The 23,349-nt window shown below is 29.8% G+C and overlaps 1 protein-coding gene across 1 annotated transcript in view; it reads left to right on the top strand.

Moving 5' to 3' along the window:
* LOC148299612 (uncharacterized) overlaps window positions 1–16,138 on the top strand; it is a 47,258-nt gene extending 31,120 nt beyond the window's left edge. Inside the window, exons 2-6 of the mRNA XM_088275886.1 lie at window positions 6,306–6,511; window positions 13,867–14,002; window positions 14,861–14,994; window positions 15,140–15,368; window positions 15,851–16,138. Of these exons, the coding sequence (XP_088132012.1) occupies window positions 6,306–6,511; window positions 13,867–14,002; window positions 14,861–14,994; window positions 15,140–15,368; window positions 15,851–15,933 (788 nt within the window). The 3' untranslated portion in view covers window positions 15,934–16,138. The remainder of the gene's footprint in view (window positions 1–6,305; window positions 6,512–13,866; window positions 14,003–14,860; window positions 14,995–15,139; window positions 15,369–15,850) is intronic.
* The last annotated feature ends 7,211 nt before the right edge of the window (window positions 16,139–23,349 follow it).

The following is a 23,349-nucleotide window of genomic DNA, read 5'->3' as shown; positions in this document are numbered from 1 at the left end:
ATATATATATATATATATATATATGTATATATATATGTATATTTATATATATAAATATATATATATATATATATATATATATATATATATATGTTATATATATATATATATATATATATATATATATATATATATATATACATATATATATATATATATACATATATATATATATATATATTTATATATATATGTATATATATATATATATATACATATATATGTATATATATATGTATATATATATATATATATATATATATATATATATATATATATATATATATATATATATATATAGATATATATATATATATATATATATATATATATATATATATATATATATATATATATATATATATATATATATATATATATATATTTAAAAAAGTCCTGGGACTCTTTGTGATGTCCTTCAGCTCCTTCAGGCAGCCTTCAAAAGAAACTGAGAGTGCGTTTAGGACACGCAGGGTCTCAAACGCAGAAGGCTGTCTGGATATCGGACCTATACTCGGTGAAGACCAAATGCCGCCTATACAATGCCTGCATTGCTCCTGTTTTCTTATAAGGCTGTGAAACATGGCAACTTCCAAGGGCCCAGAGCAGCCGTGTACTGAGTTTTGAGAATAGGTATCTGTGAAGAATTTTAGGCGTGCATGTCCGCCTTCGTAGTGTAATGGTCAGCACGCTCGGCTACCGTTCAATATTTCCCTGGACTGGTACCTGAAGCGGAGGACTGATCACCTTTCCTTCGTGCGTTAACGATCAAGATAACAGTGCGTTTATACAATGCAGTGCTCTATGCACCATTGGGGTGAGTGAATGTGTAAATTGTAAAAAAAAAACCTTTTTTTACTACTAATATATTGTGAAATGTATATATGCTTCCATCTTCAGGTCGAAACATAAGTATCGGTTTATATTTAGACCTGAAGATGTGCATAGCTTCCGAAACTAGTCGTCATAATAAAATAAACTCAAATGGTAAAAAAAAGTGTTTTCCTTTTACAATATCATCATGGCTTACCACAAAGTGTAGCGTTCTATCCTCTCTGCCTAACCCTTCCGAAACGGCGTAATGGTAGTAGCAGTAGTAGTAATACAACTATTTTTAGTCCTTTTTTCTTACAGTCCACATTTGAGTAAATAATAAAAAATTAATTATATTTTGAACCAAATTTGGATATTATTTTTTGACATCTCATCAAAGATGAAAAAGAATATGGAAGTCTGGGCATTTACGGGGCTTACGACCGTCATAGGCTGGTTTAAGTGATCACTTTACACACGTGTAACATTCACCAATTCCACCCATTATTGACAACCACACTACTCAAATTCTTGGAAGTTCTATATATATGAACCAATTTAGAAACCTTGTTCATGAATCACTAGAACTTCACTAGAGACATCTATTGGTGAGATGTAAAGAAGCTTTTATTAAGCAGAAACTCTTATATTAGTATGTGAGATCCGAATCCTGGATATTCATATTCTTAATCCATATTCTTCTTCATCTTTGATGAGATGTCAAAAAAAAAAATGAAAATAACTCCTGTAATTGGAGATAATCCAGATTTTGTGAACAAGTATTTGGACACACTCAAAATGTTGTAAATTTGTATATTTTTTAAAGTTTGAAACGTATTTGAGTACACATAAATATGTTTCAGCTTACAACGTACTTAATGGCTCACATTTTATGTGTTTGCTCACATAAAAGGAGTTATGTTTATTTAGATAAATTACAGTTTTTCGTTTCATTAATTTTTTGTAGAGTTCGCTCAAACGAAAATATCTCTTGCTTACAAATGAATGTGTGTTTTGTATGTAGAGATATACGGAAAGGTATGGAAAGTTCTCAGGAGCTGTAGGAGGGGTATTAATAAAAAGGTAAAAAATAATGTTCTCAACAAATTATTAATTAAAGTAGTGCATTTTTTGACATCTCAACATGGATGAAAAAGAATATAAAAGTCTGGGTACATATGTTTTATGATTCCCAGGGGAGTGAATATAAATAATAATGGTTTTACACATTTATATTTATTTGATTTAAATGTATAAACCATCTAGACTGGTCCCTGAAGCGCAGGTCTTTCATACCTTCATGCAAGTAACGATCAAGATAACAGTGCGTCAATACAATGCAGTGCCCTATGCACCATTGGGTGCGGATAAGGGTGAGAATAAGATATATATATTTTTGTATGCATTTATTAAAATCACAATTTTTACATATTAAGAATATTTTTTTTGCATAGCCACCAAGCCACCTTGTGTGTCTTGTCGGTGGAGTTCTTTTTCAATCCATTTTTTATTGCTTTTAACGATTGTAACCTAACATATATTCACAAAAAAAAAGTTTATGAGGAGATGCCTGAATTTGGAAAAGAAGAGGATTATTTGTAAAAAAAATATTGGTTTGGCGGTCCCATCTCTCTGCCTACCGCTGCGGGAAACGGCGAGATGGTTAGTTAATGACTTGGTTCATTATAAATATTAATTAGGTCGAGCTACATACGACATTATCTTCCACCATTTAATAAGCTTGATCAAGTGAGACTTCAATTACAATGGAGTTTGCCGGGTTTGATTTGAACACACAAAATTAGCAATATTAATGAACGCGCGGTTGTTTCTAAATATTTATCTAAACATTACACAACGCTTCGGAAAATTAGAATCCTGGCTCGGTTACTAAATCCTTTGTTGAAAGGAATATTAGTGGATAATACGATATTACACAAGAATAATTAAACCCACAGTATATGCGATTACTGAAAATAATATAACGTAATATGATTTAAATTATCTCGCTTATAGGGAAGAAATAACTTGAAATTAAATAAAACCTCACTTTAATTTGTATAATTACATTGTATAATTTAACCAGCTTAATGTCAGGTCATATGCCCTGCAAATACTCAGACTTCTTTATTATTTTTATTTTATTTTATATTAAAGCATTGTTAACTTTGTGAAATAACCCTCTCCTTATCATTCATCATTCACTTTGTGTAATAGAACTTATGTTTTCTTTATTCTTCTTTTTCTTTGTAACGTTAATGCAATCATTAATAAAATTGCAAAAAAATCAAATGTTCGGTTTCCTATTTCGTATAAGGAAAAAATTTAATGATAATACCAAGGAATTTCGTATTTTACATATCGCTCACTCCTTTCAAGAACGTCATAAATCAAAAAACTTGATTTTTCAGGAGATCGTTTTTAAAGTTTAAAAATATAATACATTGTGTTAAAAATAAATATCAAGCCACTTATTAAACTTTTTACTGTGCAACAGATCTTTTTAGGTAAAACCTGAAGGTTTTTTCTCTATTTGAAAAATATTTAGTGTATTTAAAAAAAATAATTAAACAATACCTTTTCTTCAAAATGCAAAAACAAAACTTTCTGCCCTGTAGCGGGTAAATATTAAGTTAAAAATATGCCTCTTTTGCTGGGATATAGTACATTTTCTGGGCATTCCGAGAACATGTACAACTGAAAATTGACGATTTTTTATTTATGACGTTCTTGAAAGGAGTGAGCGATATGTTCGTAGTCAGTTAGAATTTGCATCTCCCGTCTGTTAACCCCAATACAAAAAATATATTAATCGCATAGAATCTATACAATCAAAATTTATTTTATATTGTAATTTTAGACGGATGGCTCCAAGCAATGAATTTATGAATTTACCTAAGCTCGTAACGCGTACGAACAATGCTGACCTTATTTTCCTGTATAAATATATAAATAATTATGTAGATTGCCCAGAGCTTATCACTCATCAATTTTAGAGTCCTGGGAGCATAGACCAGAAACAAATTTTTTCATTTAAAATCCCTAAAATGCACACCAAAATTAATTTTTAAATCGAGCCTGCGATATGCGCTATGTAATGCTTAGTGAAACAGACATCCATTATGTTTCTTTTAATACGTTTAAAAAATATATTGTTGATGTCTATTTGACTATTTGATTAAGAAAATTTATATTTTTTTATAAAAACATGTAATGTAAGTTTATTATATAGTTAAACTTTTATGTACATGACAGTTTATTTTTATTTTTAGAAATACTTAAGTGAAAACCTCTAATTGGAATGTATTTTTTTTTAAATTTTATTATATTATGTTATATATTATTAGATTAAAACAAATATTTTTAGCTTTTACACTTTATTGTGTAAATATTGAATAAAGTGAAAAGGCTAAAAATATTGGTTTTAATCTAATAATATATTAAAATGCAATTCCATCACGAAGTGTCAGTGGATAACACAAATATATAATGTTATTTTTGTGAAATATTATTAAGGTTTTCAATAAATAAATAAAAATATGTCAAAATGTAAAATTGACTACCAAGTAGATAACATGGAGTTGTAAACAAGTATTTGAACACCCTCAAAAATGTTGTGATCTTATAACGAACATCTATTTACAGATTGTGAGTGGGTCCAAATACGTGTTTACAAATCTGGGCTTTCTCCTCTTAGTAGCTATTTATACATTTTGACATCCCTATAATAAATAAATAAAAACTATACTTCTCTGCATTGTACGTATGTCCTTACTAGAATCAACATCACACACACACACACACACACACACACACACATACATACACACACATTCATTCATTTGCTAGAACTACACTAAATATTTTGTACTTATCTTTATGTTTCTGTGGTCCACTATAATTGGCTTGAATGATTAAAGAAAACACTTGTTTTTTACCACTTGAGTTTTATTATAGACTACATGTTTCAGAAGTATATCTTCCATCATTCAGGTCTGTATAATAACATGTTATTATACAGACCTGAATGATGGAAGTTTAACTTCTGAAACATGTAGTCTATAGTAAAACTCAAGTGGTAAAAAACAAGTGTTTTCTTTAATCATTGTAACATGTCTTACCACAAAGTTAATGCCGAAACAATAAATAAAATACAATCGGCTTGTTTGATGAATATCATTTAATTGTTTTGTTTTACATATGTTGCTGTTGTTAACCCAAATAAAAATTTTAAAAAATAATAAAAAAATGGAAGTCTAAGCATTTACAGGGCTTACGAACGTCATAGGCTGGTTAAGTGATACCTACACATACACTGACTTTACATACACACATTTTACACACGTGTAACATTCACCATTCTACCCATGATTGACAACTACACTACTTGAATTTTCGGAACTCCAAAATGTATTATAAATCTCATGACGCCTTATGCCTGAGTTCACTGAAACCATCTACGGCTGGTTTGTGAATGCTTCATTTAGCAGATATCCTAGATTTAGAGATGTACGCAAGATGCTAACAAGGATTTGGACACACCTAAAAATATTATGATAAATATAAATAACAATTTACAACAGCCCTCACTGAGTTAACAGGTCAAAAGCCATGTAAATACTTATATTTCCATATACTTCTTCATCTTTGTTAAGATGTCAAAATGGATAGATAAAACGATACAGTCGACCTAATTAACAAAAACACCTTTTCCATGTAAGAAATAATTTGGTTATTAATTTTTTATGACTAATAAAATATTACATTGCATTATTATATGAATTTAAACGACGCACATGGTTTATCATCATATGTATACTTATTTATTTATTAATTTTACATCAAGTGTGTAAATTATGTGTTTGAATTTGTGTATATGTACATATAAAATTAATGAAATAAAAAAGAGGAAAACCGAGTATGATTTGGGATGATCAAATGTTTGAAATAATTATTTGTTTGTTGTTTACCAATGTTTACTTGTTTACTTGTAATGTTTAATGTTTAATGTAATGTTAGATGTAGTATAATATTTAATATTTAATTTCCTTCCTGCTTAATCTATTATTTTATATAATACCCTTTTTTTGTTTAATCTCTGAATGTTTTTAATAGTTTTATAACATAAATGTGGAATTGTTTAATTGGCTTTTTTTCGTAACTATTTTTTGTTAATGTAATGTAATGTTTATTATTTTTAATGTAACTATTGTTTTATATCATTTTTTAAACATGTAAGCTGTACAATTCCCGAATAGATAAAAAAAAATTAATTAAATTAAAAAAAAAAAATTAAAAATAATAATAATGTTTAATTTAACAATGTTTAATGATTACTTATAAGTGGTCAGGTCAGGAGTCGGAAGGATCGACAGGAATATATGAGGAGATGCATAAATGTGGAACAGGCGAAGATTGTTTGCAAAGCAGAGTGATGTAGACTCATATTCCCTATGTCTGCATTTGTACCTAAGTAATATTCCTTGTTCCAGAGTCCATAAGCTTGCGAGCGGTAAACCTGACTATCCCTGGATACAGGATGCGCGGTGAGTCTGCCGTGCTCACGTGTCGCTTCGACCTGGAAAGGGACTTCCTTTATTCTGTCAAGTGGTACAAGGACAATGTGGAGTTCTACCGGTTCATACCGAAGCTGAATCCGGCGCATCATAGCTACAAGGTGGACGGAGTCAAAGTCGATGTAAGTTCGATCTTATAAAGTCGATGTATGTAAGTTCAATCTAATAAAGTCGATGTAAGTACAATCTTATAAAGTCGATGTAAGTTTAATATTATAAAGTCTATGTAAGCTCAATATTTTTAAGTCGATGTAAGTACAATCCTATAAAGTCGATATAAGTTCAATCTCACAAATTGCATGTAAATTTAATCTTATAAATATCAAGCATCTAACAAAATACCGTAAAACGGGGCTACTTGAACATTGATGTGTTACTTGAGCCCAGTACAAAAAAAAATAAAACTTTATTTGGTCTACAATAATGAACGTATAAGTGTCACCTGTCAGGGAAATAATGAATCATGTTGATACGTTATTGTAAACCAAATACATTTTTTTTTGTACTGGGCTCAAGTAACACATAAAAGTTCAAGTAGCCCCGTTCTACGGTAGATGTAAGTTCAATCTCATATAAATCTCACAAATTTGATGTAAGTTTAATCTGATAAATAGCTAACAAAGTCGATGTGAGTTCAATCTTATAAAGTTGATGTAAGTTTAATTTGAAAAGGATCTTACAAATCGATATAAGTTGTCTTCTAAAGATCTTTCAATGAAGTTGCAAGTTCAATATTATGATGATATTACAAAGCCGGTGTAAGTTCAATCTCGTAAATTCGATATTGGTTCCAAAAATTTAAATTGTGTGGTTGTCAATCATGTGTAGAATGGTGAATATTAAGCGTGTATAAAGTTATCAATTAAACCAGCCTATGACGGGTCGAAAGACTCGTAAATACCCAGACTTTCAGATTCTTCTTGATCTTAAGATGTCAAAAATATAACGCATATCAATTAAACTAAATGAAACCAAAACATTTACTTATGACAAAATGATTTTTTATTTGACATCTCAACAAATATGAGGAAAAGTTTTGATATTAACAGGGTTTTTTTTTATGTTTTATTCTATATTTTAAGTCGATTTTGGCCATATTTTACAAACACGCAGTACCTGAAGCACCATTTCATGCTGAACTTTAAGGAGTGATTCATTCATTTGAAATTTATAATTTAATTTACCACGAAACTTGAGAGAGGCATGGTAAGAACGAATACGCCTTAAAATGGAGTTATGTGAAGGAATTAAGTTAACTGTTTAAATTCAATAAGTTGCTAAGAATAAAGCGCTTATCCTGTAATCCTTATTGATGGCTATATTTAAATGAGTCTAATTTTAATTATTTCCCTTAGAGACAGTTCATTAATTTTAATTATTACATAATGAAATATAGACCAACCTAGATGCACTGAGAATATTTATTTATAAGTTACTTTCATCCTTCTTTTGCTAATTCTATGCTTTCATATATAAGGGTTGGAATCAGGACTCCATTGTGCAATGCCAATTTCGCTGTTGCTGAAATGTGTGAAGATATAAGGCAAAACGATGTATGATAGGTGTCAGAATGGTGATTTAGGGAAATAATACAAAGCTGAGACAAGCTTTATCGATAAAATTAAGAAAGTAGTATTTTGATGGTTTGGCCATGTGAATAAAACTGAGTGAATTTAAAAAAAACAATATTTTCAGACAAATATGGCTAGTAATAGAATCAGAAGAAGGCCGAGGAAAGCTTGGAATGATTAAGTATTTTAAAATACTTGGTCAGATCAGGAGTAGGAATAATCGGCGGTTATGTATGAGGAGATGCATGAATGTAAGAGAAAAGAAGATTGTTTGCAAAGATTTGATCAGATTGTTGTTACGTTCTATTCTCTCTGCCTACCCCTGCATGGAAGCGGTGAGTTGGTAGGTTAGCTTAGGTAGATGGTAGGTATGCAATTGTTCGCTCGTTACTACAGTATGGCATTATTGGATGGGAAGGACCTTACAACAACGCCTTGAACCCTATTGAAACAGTTCAGAGAACAATAATTAAAGTAATTTTAAAAAGAAAATAAACTAATCCAACAGAATTATTGTTTTCAATATTCAAAGTCCCAAAAGTAGAAACAATTTTTAAAAATTGCTATTCTCGAACTATTTAAGGGTGAAGATTACTTAAATCTATGTAAATAAAAATTCATCTTTGAGATGAAAACATTATTTTTACAATACCAAAATGCAAAACCAAACAATTCCAACAGAACTTTAAATGTTTAGGAACTAAGTATTTACATAACCTTATACAGACATAAAAAAAAATTGATGACTTTAAAATGCTAAAAAAGAAATTAAATGAATTTTATATTTAGCTCACTCCTTTTAACAACGTCATATATCAAAAATCATCAATTTTTAGTTGTGCATGCTTTCGGAATGTCCAGATAATATACTATATCCTAGCAAAAGCGGCATATTTTCAACTAAATATTTACCCTTTACAGGGCAGAAAGTGTTGTTTTTCATTTTGAAGAAAATTTATTTTTTAATTATTTTTTTAAAACATTCTAAATATTTTTAAAGGTTTAAAAAGATCTCCTGAAAAATCAAGTTATTTTAAATTATGACGTTGTTGAAAGGAGTGAGCGATATGTCAATCTAAGATAGAAAAAAACACGAAAAAAATATAATAATTTCAATAAAATAAAATTTTATTACCAACAAACATAACTTAAAAGTATAAGTCCTTCTCCAAACACAAGAACTCAGTCCTTTTATTGGAGAGAACTGAGTATTTAATATTTAAGATTGTACGTAGAAATGTTCAGAAAATGAAATTTAATTATAAAAATTAAAATAATAAATAAAAAAGCTTGTTAGTTTGTTTTTTTTTTGCTTTCGTTGTGATAAATTAATTGCGTTTTATGAACACTTAAATTAATTATCTTTTGGTGATGAGAATTCTGCAGAAAAACTTTGTGAAAGGAAGAGATCACTACCGGCAAAAGGAAGAAAACCGACTGTGATATATAGTCTGCGAAGACAGTAAATTGCGTATTTTAAAATAAAGCGCTTTTAAGAAAAACACAGTTTTATAAATTATGAAATCTCTCACTACTTTCAAAGGTGTATTCTAAAAGTGGAAAATATAAAACCTTGGACAAGTTCTTGATCAATGGGGTCTTAGTGAATCATTGGAATGGGACATCTAATACATCGATCACCAGAATTGGACTTACCCCATGGTTTATGGTGTTGAACGAACTCTCTTTCCCAAAATAATTCCTTCAACCTTTTCGCTTTATAACCCCATAGATTCTCGAAAAAGGATTTTCTAGTTAGATAAAGGATGCTACACATCCTGAAATTTCAATCCATGAAAATTACTATTGGTTAGTTACCATCAATGTTTTAAGAAACACCATTAAAAAATATATCAACCTTTTAATTAGATTTAAGTTTTTTCCTAACATTTTTTGATGGAACTGTAGTTTATAAAATAAAATATCGGTATTTATTTTTTTCACTTGTATTTTGTTTGACCAGTGATCAGGTTTTGCTATTGCTGACATTATCATACTGGTGGTAAGCTAGACGATACTCGATGCTACAATATTTATATACACAATATGCACAAATTATTTAAAATCATGGTTTTCAACCCCTGCCTTGTTGTGTTTTTAACAATAGGTATATTATAATTATAAATACATTTAATTTATGGAAAAGTTTTATTGAGTTTACGTTTAATTTCATTTATTAAATTTAATTTTAATAAATAGATCATAATAACAGTTCCAGAGTCCCCACATATTATTTATATTTACAAACAAAAAAAATCTACCTTGAAATTTCTTGACAATAGTTTCGTGAAATAAAAAGCAATTCTACTAAAAAAAACATTTTTCAAACCAGCCATAGGTGGCTCCAGCGAACTCACACGTAAGCGTCATGATATTTCCGATATTTAATTAAAAAATGTAAAAGTGTCAGTCATGGGTAGCATCACTGAACCAGCCTATGTCAGGTCGTTAGCTCTTTAAATGTTCAGATTTCTTTATTCTTCCTCATCCAAATTGATATTTCAAAATGTAAATTAGGCAATTTAAGATTTCGGGGTATTAATTACGAATATAAGCGTTTTTATTTGTACAGATAATTTGTCCGTTTCAAAGGAGAGATAATTGATAATATTGCAGAATTTTAATGTCATATCATATCATACCTCGATAGATTTCTTCGTCTATGTTTAGTTATCAATAAAAAAAAACTTGGTTGAAATGTGGTTTCTTCAAAAAGCGCGCTTATTTGTCGAAATGATAGAGCATTTAATATAACGTAAGATGTAATTCCAATTTCGGTGAAATTCTTGGTGAAAATATTTATGAAATTTCTAACGAATTCAACATTCTTCCATCCCTTAGAAGTAGATTTATTACATAAATAAAAATAGAGGTTTCATCGTTTCCAAAGCATGATATTTTTTAACATACGTAGGTACGCAATAGACTTTAATTTCATTTTTGACATATCAATATAGATTAATACAAATAGGGAAGTGTGTGTATTTACAGGTATTCTACATATCCTCTCATATGCTGGTAACGTGATCACTTCACACACGTGCAATATTCCCAATTCTACCCATGATAAAAAATTAAAAATAAATAAAATGTATACCATACATACCTCTCATTAAATGCAAACAGCATTATAAATTTAAAGTGGAATCAATACAGTTTTATAATATGGTGTACGGAGTGCGTGGAAGTTTTTGGCATCGTAAGGGAAATGTTATTAACTATAACCTTACTCTGAGTATTTCAATGTTTAAGAATAATTACAAAAACCCTGATGGTGACAAGTTTCTTGTCGAAACCGGTTGGACAAAGTGTACCAATAAAAAGTGGTTTAAAACAAAGTAGTTTTATTTTATAAATTTTATAAAATGTACCACAAAATATCTGCGAAAACATTCAAGAAACAATCCAGTTTTATTTACAACATTTTTAGTATGTTCAAATAATTGTTCACAAATCTGGGTTTCTCCACTTATGTAGGAGTTATTTTTACATTTTGACATCTTAATATAGATAAAGGAGAATACGAATGTCTGGAGATTTACAGGGATTTTAATCTGTCAGGTTGGTTAAGTGATCACTTTACAGACGTATAATATTCACCATTCTGCTCATGACTGACAACCACATCACTTTTTGGAATACATATGTATATATATCATCAATCTCATGACGCTTTATCATTTAGTTCACAACAGTCATCTATGGTTGAACTGAGAAAGCTTTTATTAAGCAGAGACCCTTTAATTCGGATGTATGTAATACAGATTATTTTGAGTATTGTGTTATTACGTGTTTTTTTGTACACTGTTTAAAGTTTGCATATTTTTAATGTTTTTCAACAAATGATTATAATTAAATAATTACTAAAAAAAACTAACTAACCATCACACCGCTTCCCCGCAGGGGTAGGCAGAGAGAATAGAGCACCACACCACTCTGTCCTTGCAAACATTATTCGCCTCTTCCACGTTCATGCATCTCCTCATACATACCCGCCGATGGTTACGACTCCTAACCTGACCACTTTCAAGTATTTGGCATACATAATAATAATTACTACAAACCAGAAATGAATTATTTCGTAAAATATTCAGTGTTTTAAAATGGTTCCATACCGAAAAATTTTGAGAAACACTGCTCTAATTAATTATTATATATCATTGCAAGGATGTGAGTGATTAAATGCAAAAATGTTCCTGGCAGAGTCCTTTATTTTTAATACGATGATTTCTTATCCAGTTCTAATTACCTAAAAGCTTCTAGATTCGATAAAAATACATATTTAATCTCAAGTCATTCCAATTTCGTTTGTATCTATAAAAGTAAGCAAGGAAACACTCGTTTAATGAATATAACACTGCTGAATGTTGATATAAGGGAAGAATATTGGAGCTTAAGGAAGCTGAGATAAGCATTATCGATAAAATTAAGAAAGGTGTGTTGATATACTTTGGACACGTGAATCAAATGAGTTGAAAAGGAAAAGTTAATCAGTTTCTCAGAATAATGTTGTTAGTAATAGAATCAGAATTTATGTATTATTTCAAAATAGATAAAAATAATAATAACAAACAAAATGTATGTAAAATGAACTCCACAGACATGACACATAAGGTGGTTTGGTGGGTCTCTCCAAAAAAATAGTATGTAAATTGTGTTTTTTAATTTTATTTTTTTTTTGTGTATTCGTAAATACATATTTTTTACATAAATGATATTAAAAACAAAAGAAAAAGACCGATGAAAACTTGCCCTAATCAAATATTTTAATTTCATTGATTGATTCGGCAGTCACTTTGTGGTAAAATCTATCCATTTTTAATTAATGTTTCACTTAGTTAATACCACTAGTGGTATTTACAAAGTGAAAAATTAATTAAAAGCAAATATTTTAAATATATGTATATGAGAATGATAGGTGAGGAGTCGGAATAATTGACGGATATGTATCAGAAAATGCATGAAAGTGAAAGAGATTTTGCGAAAGTTTTCAAAGACAGATTGGTATGGCGTCCTATTCTCTCTGCCTACCCCTTCGGGAAGCAGTATGATGATTGGTTAGTTAGTTAGTTAGTTATGTGTATTTACTGATTCATTTCAAATTATGAGTGGTTCTGTCAAAGGTTTTTTTCCATTCCTCATCTTTGATTCAAATTTTAATTGCACTCCTGTGTAAATGTACCTACAAAACATCCCCTGTGGCTTCAAATACAAAGGACCACTCTGTCAACTCATTAATTAAGGGTAGCAACTGGCAAACTGGTTTTATTCCTGATGTAGTAAGAAGGAATTATTAATTCTGAGAAATTATCAATTATCTCTCCTTAGTAACTCACATCTTACCAATACAAATAAAAATACTAGTGTTCATAGTCCAAAATCGAAAATCTTCTTAAGTTACATTTCGACATCTTAACAAAGATGAAGAAGAAGATAGAAGTCTGGGTACATACAATGCTTATGACCTTTCATGGGCTGGTTAAGTTATCACTTTAAACAAGTGTAAATTCACCATTCTACCCACGATTGACAATCACACTACTAAATTTTTTGGAACTCATGATTCATACGTCGCTACGTGTACAAGTTCGTGGCAGTATTTATGGTTGATTCAAGTTAGTTTTATTGATCATAGACCCTTTTAAATATATGCAATTCGTAACAAGGAACATCAGTAGAAAAATTAAAACCTATAATATTTAAATACTGCTTTAAAATATATAAATATTTTTCTTTATCTTTACAGAGCTTTCAATCTAGAGTGCTTTCGGAATCAATGATTCGTTGATCTTATTTTGTCTGTCCAACTTGTGGGAGTTATTTTTCGTGACCGTCTTTATTTCATGTCTCCACATACAAAGAGCCAGTGAACTTTTTAAGTTATTTATTTATTTTTTTTATTCCAGCATCATAATTCAGATGACCAAAAGGTGACATTAAAAGGACTGACGTTGCGGTCTTCTGGAGTATATCGATGTGAAGTATCCGCGGAAGCCCCAAGTTTTGCATCAGCTCAGAAAGAAGGAAGACTGGAAGTTGTATGTAAGTCAAAGTTGTTTTTACGCTAACAATATGTGCTTTTGCTGTTGCGGATCTGATGGCGCGGAATGCTCTTCTACCAGTGGTTAGTGTGAGAATAAAATTATCCTTAGAAAAAAGAAAAAAAAACGCATGTGTTTGCTAAATCATTTCCACGATCTCTTTTCCGCCAATTCAATCACAGTGACGCACCCTTGAGGTAGTCTTCTTCTTCTTCTTCTTCTTCATCTTGTTGCAAGCCTTGTGGCCTGTTTGTGTTTGCCTTGTGGCCTGTGCTTGAGGTAGTTTTTTTTATGAAAATGGCGCCATATAAACTATCCAAAATTATTATAATTATGCTGTTATTAAGAATCACTCAATAGTAGCACTAGGATTAAAAGTCACAGAATTTTCAATACACCGCCATACTAGTATATATATTTATATCAACTTAAATATTTTGAGTGTGTCAAAATCATTGTTCACAAATCTGGGTGAGTTCATTTAGGAGTTATTTATATTGACATCTCAACACAGATGAAGAAGAATATAGTTGTCTGGGTTTGATTGAGATTAATAAGATATTCTCATGAACAGATAAAAATTCCAACTGTATTTTCACCTGTTAATGGGAATATCTCTACAGATAAATTCAAGCACCGTACGGTGTTAGAAAATGATGCGGAATGCATCAAAACGCGTATCACAATAGATTTTGAGAAAGAGTGGTATTTTTTAAGTAAAACTTAAATTAAAAATGGATAGATTTTACCAAAAAGTGATTGCTAAATCAATTTATGAAAAAAAAATACAAACTTTAAAGACTGACAACTGTACCTCTCTTACTACAATATTGCTTAATACTTTTGTGTTCATATTTAGATCTACCAAAGGAAGGACCACACATCTCTGGTCAAGAAGATTTATATCAAACTGGGGACATGCTACTTCTAAACTGCACCTCAGGACGATCTCATCCTGCAGCCATTTTACAGTGGTTTCTAAACGATGAAAAGGTACAAACACTGCACTTTTGTTTGTGTGTCTTAAGTGTCTCAATTTGATATGAAACGGAATATTACCGTCTGGTACTTCAGTTAGCGTGATAAAACGATGATTGGCTTGGATTTGCTTATACTTTTGGCCGTCTATGTTTTTTAGATCATAAATCCAGATGACCTGGTGGAATACAGGCCACTGGTCCATCAGTACGGGCTGCTGACGTCCATGCTGGGGCTAAGCGTGCAGCTGCGGCCGAAGCACTTCAGCGGTGGGCCCCTTCGCGCACGATGCACGGCGCACATTTCTCCCATGCTGTGGTCCGCCAAGCAGGAGTCAGTTCTTGAAAGAGCGGCGCCGCTGCTGGACAATAGAGAAGCCCTCATCTTAGGTTTGTACCACTCGTATAACCTTTCTCTTAGTGATCATCCAAAAATTACACGTGATCTGATGGGGATACTGAAAGACCCTAGTTCATGTTTGTATGGATATCGTAGTACGCAGCTTGTAACTCGCTGCCAGCTGAGTCACAGATTCCACGTCTTTCCCAGCATGTCGCCAAGCGCTTTTCGCCCGTTAATACACAACTCTCACGAGGTAAAGCGCACACGTGTACTGTCAACTACCGGGTCATTGAAAAATAATGCAAAATTTAAAAAAAACTGTTACTCAAAAAAATGCTAGGAGTAATTCAATGGTTTTTGATCTTAAAATGTATAGAAAAATGCGTAGTATGTTATGAACATACTAAACGAAGAAGAATATTTTTTTTTAATAACTGTTATTTTAAATGTTGGCATTCTTTTTTGATGACCTGTATTATCTCAAGAAAATAAATTCCCAGTTAACATTTAACTTATTTCTTTTTTACAGTAAAAAGTGGATGTTCACAACGGTACAAGACATCAACAGGAATAATTTCAACGTTAGTAATTATAGTGTTGGTAATAACATAATTATTCGTTCGGACACATCGATTTCCCGAATAATTGGAAAAAACCGACCTACAGAGTACACCGATATAGACATGTCAGGTGCAAAATAGGTATATGTAGATTATTTATGTATTATATTGATATAAATATAGGGTAAAAAGTAAAGTTATTGGCACCTTCAGTTTGATAAATATTGGCAATTAATATTCTACAAACAAATGGTATTCAACGGCGTTAAAAGTACAAAATCATTTAGATACATTTCATTATATGTATATATATCTTCTGGCGATGTGTCTGATGAAAGGCAGACAAACATAGTCTACGTATGTTAAGAAATATGCCTTTTATAATAAACCATCGCGAATTGTTATACATACTCGTACCTAGGAAATTTGTCAGTTCTAGTAGATTGACGAAAATATTGTCGCAATCAAAATGTTGGTGGATTTCACGGACATATTTGTTTTATTAAAAATGTTTGCTGAATTTAACGATTGAAATGTTTGTCGGAGAATTCCGAGGATATATCACTAACCCCACAACATAAATTTATCTTACTAATATCTTCTTCTAACTTAAAATTTCATTCAAAAATATGTTACACATCCAATAAAAACCACATTTTAAAAACATAATTAATGTGGTTATTTGATAAGCAAAAATATTTATTAAAAAAATATTGCTGAAAAGTGTTTTTTTCAATAAAAAAGGAATTTTTTAAAATTACAACATGTTTTGAGTTACATATGTGATATGAAATAACATTCTTATTAGTAAGCAGGAGGGCCAATAATTGGGTGGTGCCAATGACTATCCATTTTCCCTTGTATAAAAAAATGTGATGTATGTATATGATGAAGAAATTGTTATGGAAAATTAAAATAATTTTCATGTGCGTGAAAATATTGATATCAGATAAATTGTAAATTTTAAGAATTATCCCTAAAGGGTGGGCTTGTGTTAATTGATGAACGTTGCATATCATTATTTATTAAAATACATTCATTTGACCATATAATTTAATAATTTGTCACAAAGAAATACCATAAGTTTATTTTTTTTTAAATATCGATAATTCCAACATATATGAAGAAGAATATGGAAGTCTGGGTGTGTACAGGGCTGACGACCTGTTATTACTTTATAATCGTTAACTTACTATTGACTGTTACCTACTTCTACTACCATCACGCCGTTTCTCTGCAGGGGTAGTCAGAGAGGATAGAACACCTCAATCGTCTGTCCTGACATACACTCCTAGCTTTCTTTACAACCGTGCATCTAGTCGTAATAAGTATTTTTTGGCCGTCCTCCCCTTTGCATTTGACAAATATACTTTCTTGGTCACTCTCTCGTTATCTATTCGCTCCACACGTCCAAACTGCCTTAAATAACTATTCTCAATATTTTTATTCATCCCTAGTACAGTCTTACACATTCGAAATGAAACAAGACTTCCAAATTCTTCGTCATCTATGTTAAGATTATAAATACAGATAACTCCTAAGGGAGGAGATGAACCCATAATTTCCGACATACGAATGATCAGTTTTTTATTGATTTTTATTCGATTTTGTTCCATGTATATACAAAATATACAGGGTGGTGCAAAATTAATCACCCTTTCTGAAGATGTTATGATTTTTGCAAATGGCGTCATACGTATCATATTTGTCATTTGTAAACTAGACAGCTGCAGTATATAAACACATTTAGAGTGGCATAAAAACAATCATCCAATTTTTATTTAATAAAAAAATATTTTTAAGTAATGAAAATCTGTATTTGGATCTTTACATTTTTTTCTGTTACTGTGGCTACCGTCACTGTTGATATATATTTGTGTCCGTTTTATACGGCAACTACAATTTGCTTGTATACTGCAGCTGTCTAGTTTACAACAGCCAAATTTGATTGACGTACTATACTATTTGCAAATTTGTAGCATCTTCCGATAGGGTGATGAATTTTGCGCCACCCCGTAAAAATAAATATATTTTAAATTTACGGTAGGTAAGTAGGGAATAATTTGACATTTTCGACATACTGCATTTCGGAGTTGCGCATATTTGTGTTGTTAATAAGATGTAAATAAAAAAAAGTACGTAATTAGTTTGTACATATTCAACCTTCTTTTCTATTTCTTTCTTTTTTCTTTTTCTCAAAAATAAATGTGCCCTCTCTTTTTATTTCCATATTGAGAACATTTTTGTAAAAAAAAAAATTATGCACAATTTCTTCTTTGAATGTATTAATATTGTATATTAAATATGAATAAAACTTATATGTGTTCAAATGTCTTTTATTTACATGCCTTATATGTAAATATATATATATATATATATATATATATATATATATATATATATATTTATATATATATATATATATATATATATATATATATATATATATATATATATATATATATATATATATATATATATATATATGTGTATGTATATAAATATATATATATATATATATATATATATATATATATATATATATATATATATATATATATATATATATATATATATATATATATATATATATATATATATATATATATATATATATATATATATATATATATATATATATATATATATATATATATATATATATATATATATATATATATATATATATATATATGTATATATATATATATATATATATATATATATATATATATATATATATATATATATATATATATATATATATATATATATATATATATATATATATATATATATATATATATATATATATATATATATATATATATATATATATATATATATATATATATATATATATATATATATATATATATATATATATATATATATAAACGCCACAGAACTGTGAATGCCGCTCTACTCTCTCTGCCTACTAGATCAAGTTGAAACATTGCATTATCAAGTAGGTACCTATGTCAAGTACATGAATATGGAGGAGATATGCTTATATCACTTGTTTTTTATGCCTATTTACTGTATGTACATTTATCCCTACATGAGAAATTATCACTTTAAAAAAGCGATTTTTTTTATTATTTACAATAATACTACAATTTCAAACTATTTCTCTGAGCCTGAGCGGCTCATTATTAGAAATAGGTATCAAATTATTGTAGAGTGGGTTCGAACCGAGAAACTCTGATTATAAATAAATAAATTATTCAACAGCACTTGATGTTTACTTAGCGAAAAAGCCGTAAATCAATTCTGTTGTGATTTTTAGCATAATTGTATGCTTTTCTAGTACCCTGCTGCGTTGGTAATCTAGGAGACAATAACTTCCCCTATATTCCGGAGGAGCATAAATAATAACTCTACAATCCCAGTTCTAACCCCTTCCTGCCTTCCTGTCAGTGCAAACCTTGTCCTGTAATTAATAAATATTGAATATGCCACGACAATGTGTTCCGGTCAGCTATAATGCATACTGAATATCAAGCACTTGGCTCCATCTACTATCTCAGTGATTCTAAAACTGTTATGGTTTTGAATCCTCTATTTATATTCATTGTTGATTGTATTTATTGTTTCGGCATTCACTTTGTGGTAAGACATGATGAAATTTTAAAAGAAAAAAACTGTTTTTTTTACCACTTGAGATTATTTTATTATGACGACTAGTTTCAGAAGCTATACTTCAGGTCTAAATATAACCTAAACAAAATATTTAGTTTATATTTAGACCTGAATATGTAAGCATAGTTTCTGAAACTAATCGTCATAATAAAATATATTCAAGTGGTAAAAAAACCAGTGTTTTTCTTTTACAATTTTATTCCCAATTGTTTTGGCATTAACACTATTGAATGGCATGATGAAATTATAAAAAAATCTTTTGTTTTTTATTTGTTTAGTATTATATTTTGTTACGACTAGTTTCGGAAATTACTGATGCTTCTTATGCTATAGTTTTTATTTAATGTATGGACGATTTGAGCAGCCTTTTTATTTAGCAGAGACCTTTTAAAATGTATGCAAGATTGTAACCGAATGATTTTACATACTGAGGAACGACGGAAAACATTATTAGCAGTTTTAAACAAGCTAATAATTTGACAAGGTTTTATAATCAAAACATTTTTGGGTGTATTAAAATGTGAAAATAACTCAAACAAGGTTTTGTATACACCCAAAAAAAATGTTAAACTCCATTTTATGTTTGAAAAACAGTATAATCTAAATCTTATGGTTCCAGCTCAGTTTAAAATAGTTTCTAACTGTTGGAAACTCTACTATGCAACCAAAAATCAGTAAGCATAAGGATCTAATGAAATAACGACTTGTTCAAAAGAAGTCGTTCATTAATTCGTTTTTTTTAATACGATCATTTAATGCACTGGTTACGATTTCTCGAAAGGGTAGAGTATAAATTTTGTCTACTCATGTATAAATCAATACTTAATATGGCTCCAGAGTATCTAAAAGATCTGTGTATGCTAGACGAATCGGTTAACAGACATCTCACGGTCGGCTAAAACTCCTATGGGTAAAAAAAGAGCTTATTAGCTAGCAAACAGCGCACTTAATTTAGCGAGCGTGCCTTTGCTGATAGCGTGGAATGCTCTCAGACAAATGTATAGAAAATCGTAGTATGACAGAATCAATGGAGATATTATAAATGGCTGAACATGTGAAAAATGAAACGATAAAGAAGTTCTTTAAGGTGGTGTGGATATGTGGAATGAATGGATTTCGAGAGAATGACTAAGAAAGTATATTTAGCAAATTCGATAAGAATGTGCCCAAACCCATAGTTTGGGCACCATTGCTTCTACTATATTATGTAAATTGTACAAATTGTACATTGGTATCAGCAGTCGGAAGCCCTCTAGTGTCTTAATGAACGCAACCAAAATCGTTATTTTTGTTTGATTTAAAGTTTTATTCTACAATTATGTCAAACGTCAAAGCTTGGTTAGTTCTTATTCATCAATTTGATTTTTAGATTTATTTTTATGATTTGCTAGATGTGTCCGACCACGCGTTACTGTGGCTTAGCCTGGTTAAATGGAAAAGAAAGAAAACATTTTCAAAATAATTTTTAAAAAACTAAAACTTACATACCACCATGCCACTTTTCTTCAGGAGTAAGCAGAGAGAATATAACGCTGCACTAAACAAACTTTGCTTACACTTTTCTTCCCTTCCACATTCATTCATTTCTTCATATATACCCGCCAATTATTTCAGCTCCTGATCAAGCCAAGTTTTCTTCTGCTTCTACTACAAACCACATTCGCCTCGTAAATTTATTTTTCTATTCTTTCTTTCACTCATTCGATTCACATTCTCAAACCATCTCAACAGTCCTTTATTTTTTGTCGATAATGCTTGTCTCAGCCATTTGACATTTTTAATGTGTTTTATTTTACAATGGTTGTGAAGCAATGAAAAATATTCAAAATCTATGAAAGGATAATGCAATCGAAAACATTTACATAAAACGCTTTATGTCAGGAACTGTCAAGAAAAATGCTGTCTGTCATAAACTAAGCTTATTATTGATACTGTAAATAAATGCACCATATGGCGCTGTTATTGCGGTTAAACAAAAGTTTTTTTTTTTTAAAAGCATTTCTTTTCTAAAATATGTAGGAAAAAACGTCGTGTTTGATTGAATAAACGACTTTCCTTTATTAATTTCATTAATTGATTCAGCAGTCCTTTGTAATAATATATAAATATTATTACAAAGGACTGCTGAATCAATTAATGAAATTAATAAAGGAAAATCGTTTATTCAATCCTTAATCCAAAATTTCAATTAAAAATAGATAACTATTTTTAATTGAAATTTTACTTGGTAAATATCACTATTTCTTAAAATCTATTGCTGTATTTCGATCTAAAAAGCCTTGACCAGTAAGTGCACAGTTTATCCTAAATAAATAATGTGTTCATGTATAATTCAGCTTTTTTGTCATTAATTTTAACGACGCGAAAAAGCTCCTATACTCCTTCATAAATATGATTAACGGACATATTCCGCTATCGCTATAAACAATTTGTTAATAAAAGAAAAAAAGCTGATGGCCGAAATTTGCGGAATGATTCTCCGCAACAATAAAAAGGGTCATTAAAAATACATACGCCTTTCGTTAAAAACACCGATTTATCAAAAAGGCGATTGTCCCTGAGCCTAAGTAAAAGTCGTAAATCTTGAATATTTATGGCGAAATTGGTGTCAACTTTTAGTGCTAGCTTTACACTAAGTGAGAGCCGTTATAGACACACATTTATACGTAAATAAGGGTTATTCGTAGCTGTAGAAAAACTTGACTGCTTTAAATTATTGCTCCGATAATAGTTTCGAGTTCAAAGATACATTTTAAAGCACAAAGTTACTAAACGTTCTGATTTTGGGCGAGGCTCCAGCGGTCTCCTAAGTTCGCCGCATTTCGCAAAATATTCATAAAGAGTCATAAATTGAGATGACATATTTGTCGTTTTATATGAAAGAAGATGTACATAAGTCTGAGCTTGAGATGAAACATATATGGTTTTATATAAAGAAGAATTTGGAAGTCTGACTATCCCAGGGCTTACGAACTGGCATTTGGGTAGCTTTAATGATTACTTTATACATTTGTGTGTCGTACACTATTCAGCGCGTTATTGAACATCCATATTGCATTGATTTTTAGAACTTGTATATATGCAATGGCCTTGGATCCTTTTGACTTAGAAGAATGGATGATTGATCAGTTGAAAATTTTGTCCACATTTGTATATAAAAGTGTATATACACCTGACTCCATTTGAAATATAGATGGCAAAAAATACACAAAATGACAACTATGGTAGTCTGAACATACAAGTGTTTTCTTAACCTGGCTTAAGTGATCGCGTCATGCACTTGTTACACGCTCATCATTCTGCCCAACATTGACCATAATATTTCATTCATTTTCTGACATGTAAATATACAAAAGTCTTGGATACTTTCACATGTTGGTACCAATTCAATAGATTTTGAAATTTTACTAATTTTGACGGTATCTGTTGAAAAATTTGCTAAGAATTTAAATTTAAAAAATAAAATATATTTAAATATATATATATATATATATATATATATATATATATATATATATATATATATATATATATATATATATATATATATATATATATATATATATATATATATATATATATATATATATATACATATATATATATATATATATATATATATATATATATATATATATATATATATATATATATATATATATATGTACATATATAGCTCATACTTCCATCCTCTTTCATGTAAACGATTGATTTTTCATCCAAAATATGTTTTCTCACATTTGGTTTTTGATCATTCGAAATCCAAGAACTCGTCAATCAAAGAACATCTAGGATTTCATGTAATACAATACTGTTAATAGGGTTG

Source organism: Brachycentrus maculatus, unplaced genomic scaffold (genome assembly GCF_059751285.1).
Source record: "Brachycentrus maculatus isolate JH-2025_06_01 unplaced genomic scaffold, ASM5975128v1 h1tg001052l, whole genome shotgun sequence".
Lineage (NCBI taxonomy): Eukaryota > Metazoa > Arthropoda > Insecta > Trichoptera > Brachycentridae > Brachycentrus > Brachycentrus maculatus.
This window is presented reverse-complemented; position numbering and strand designations above follow the sequence as displayed.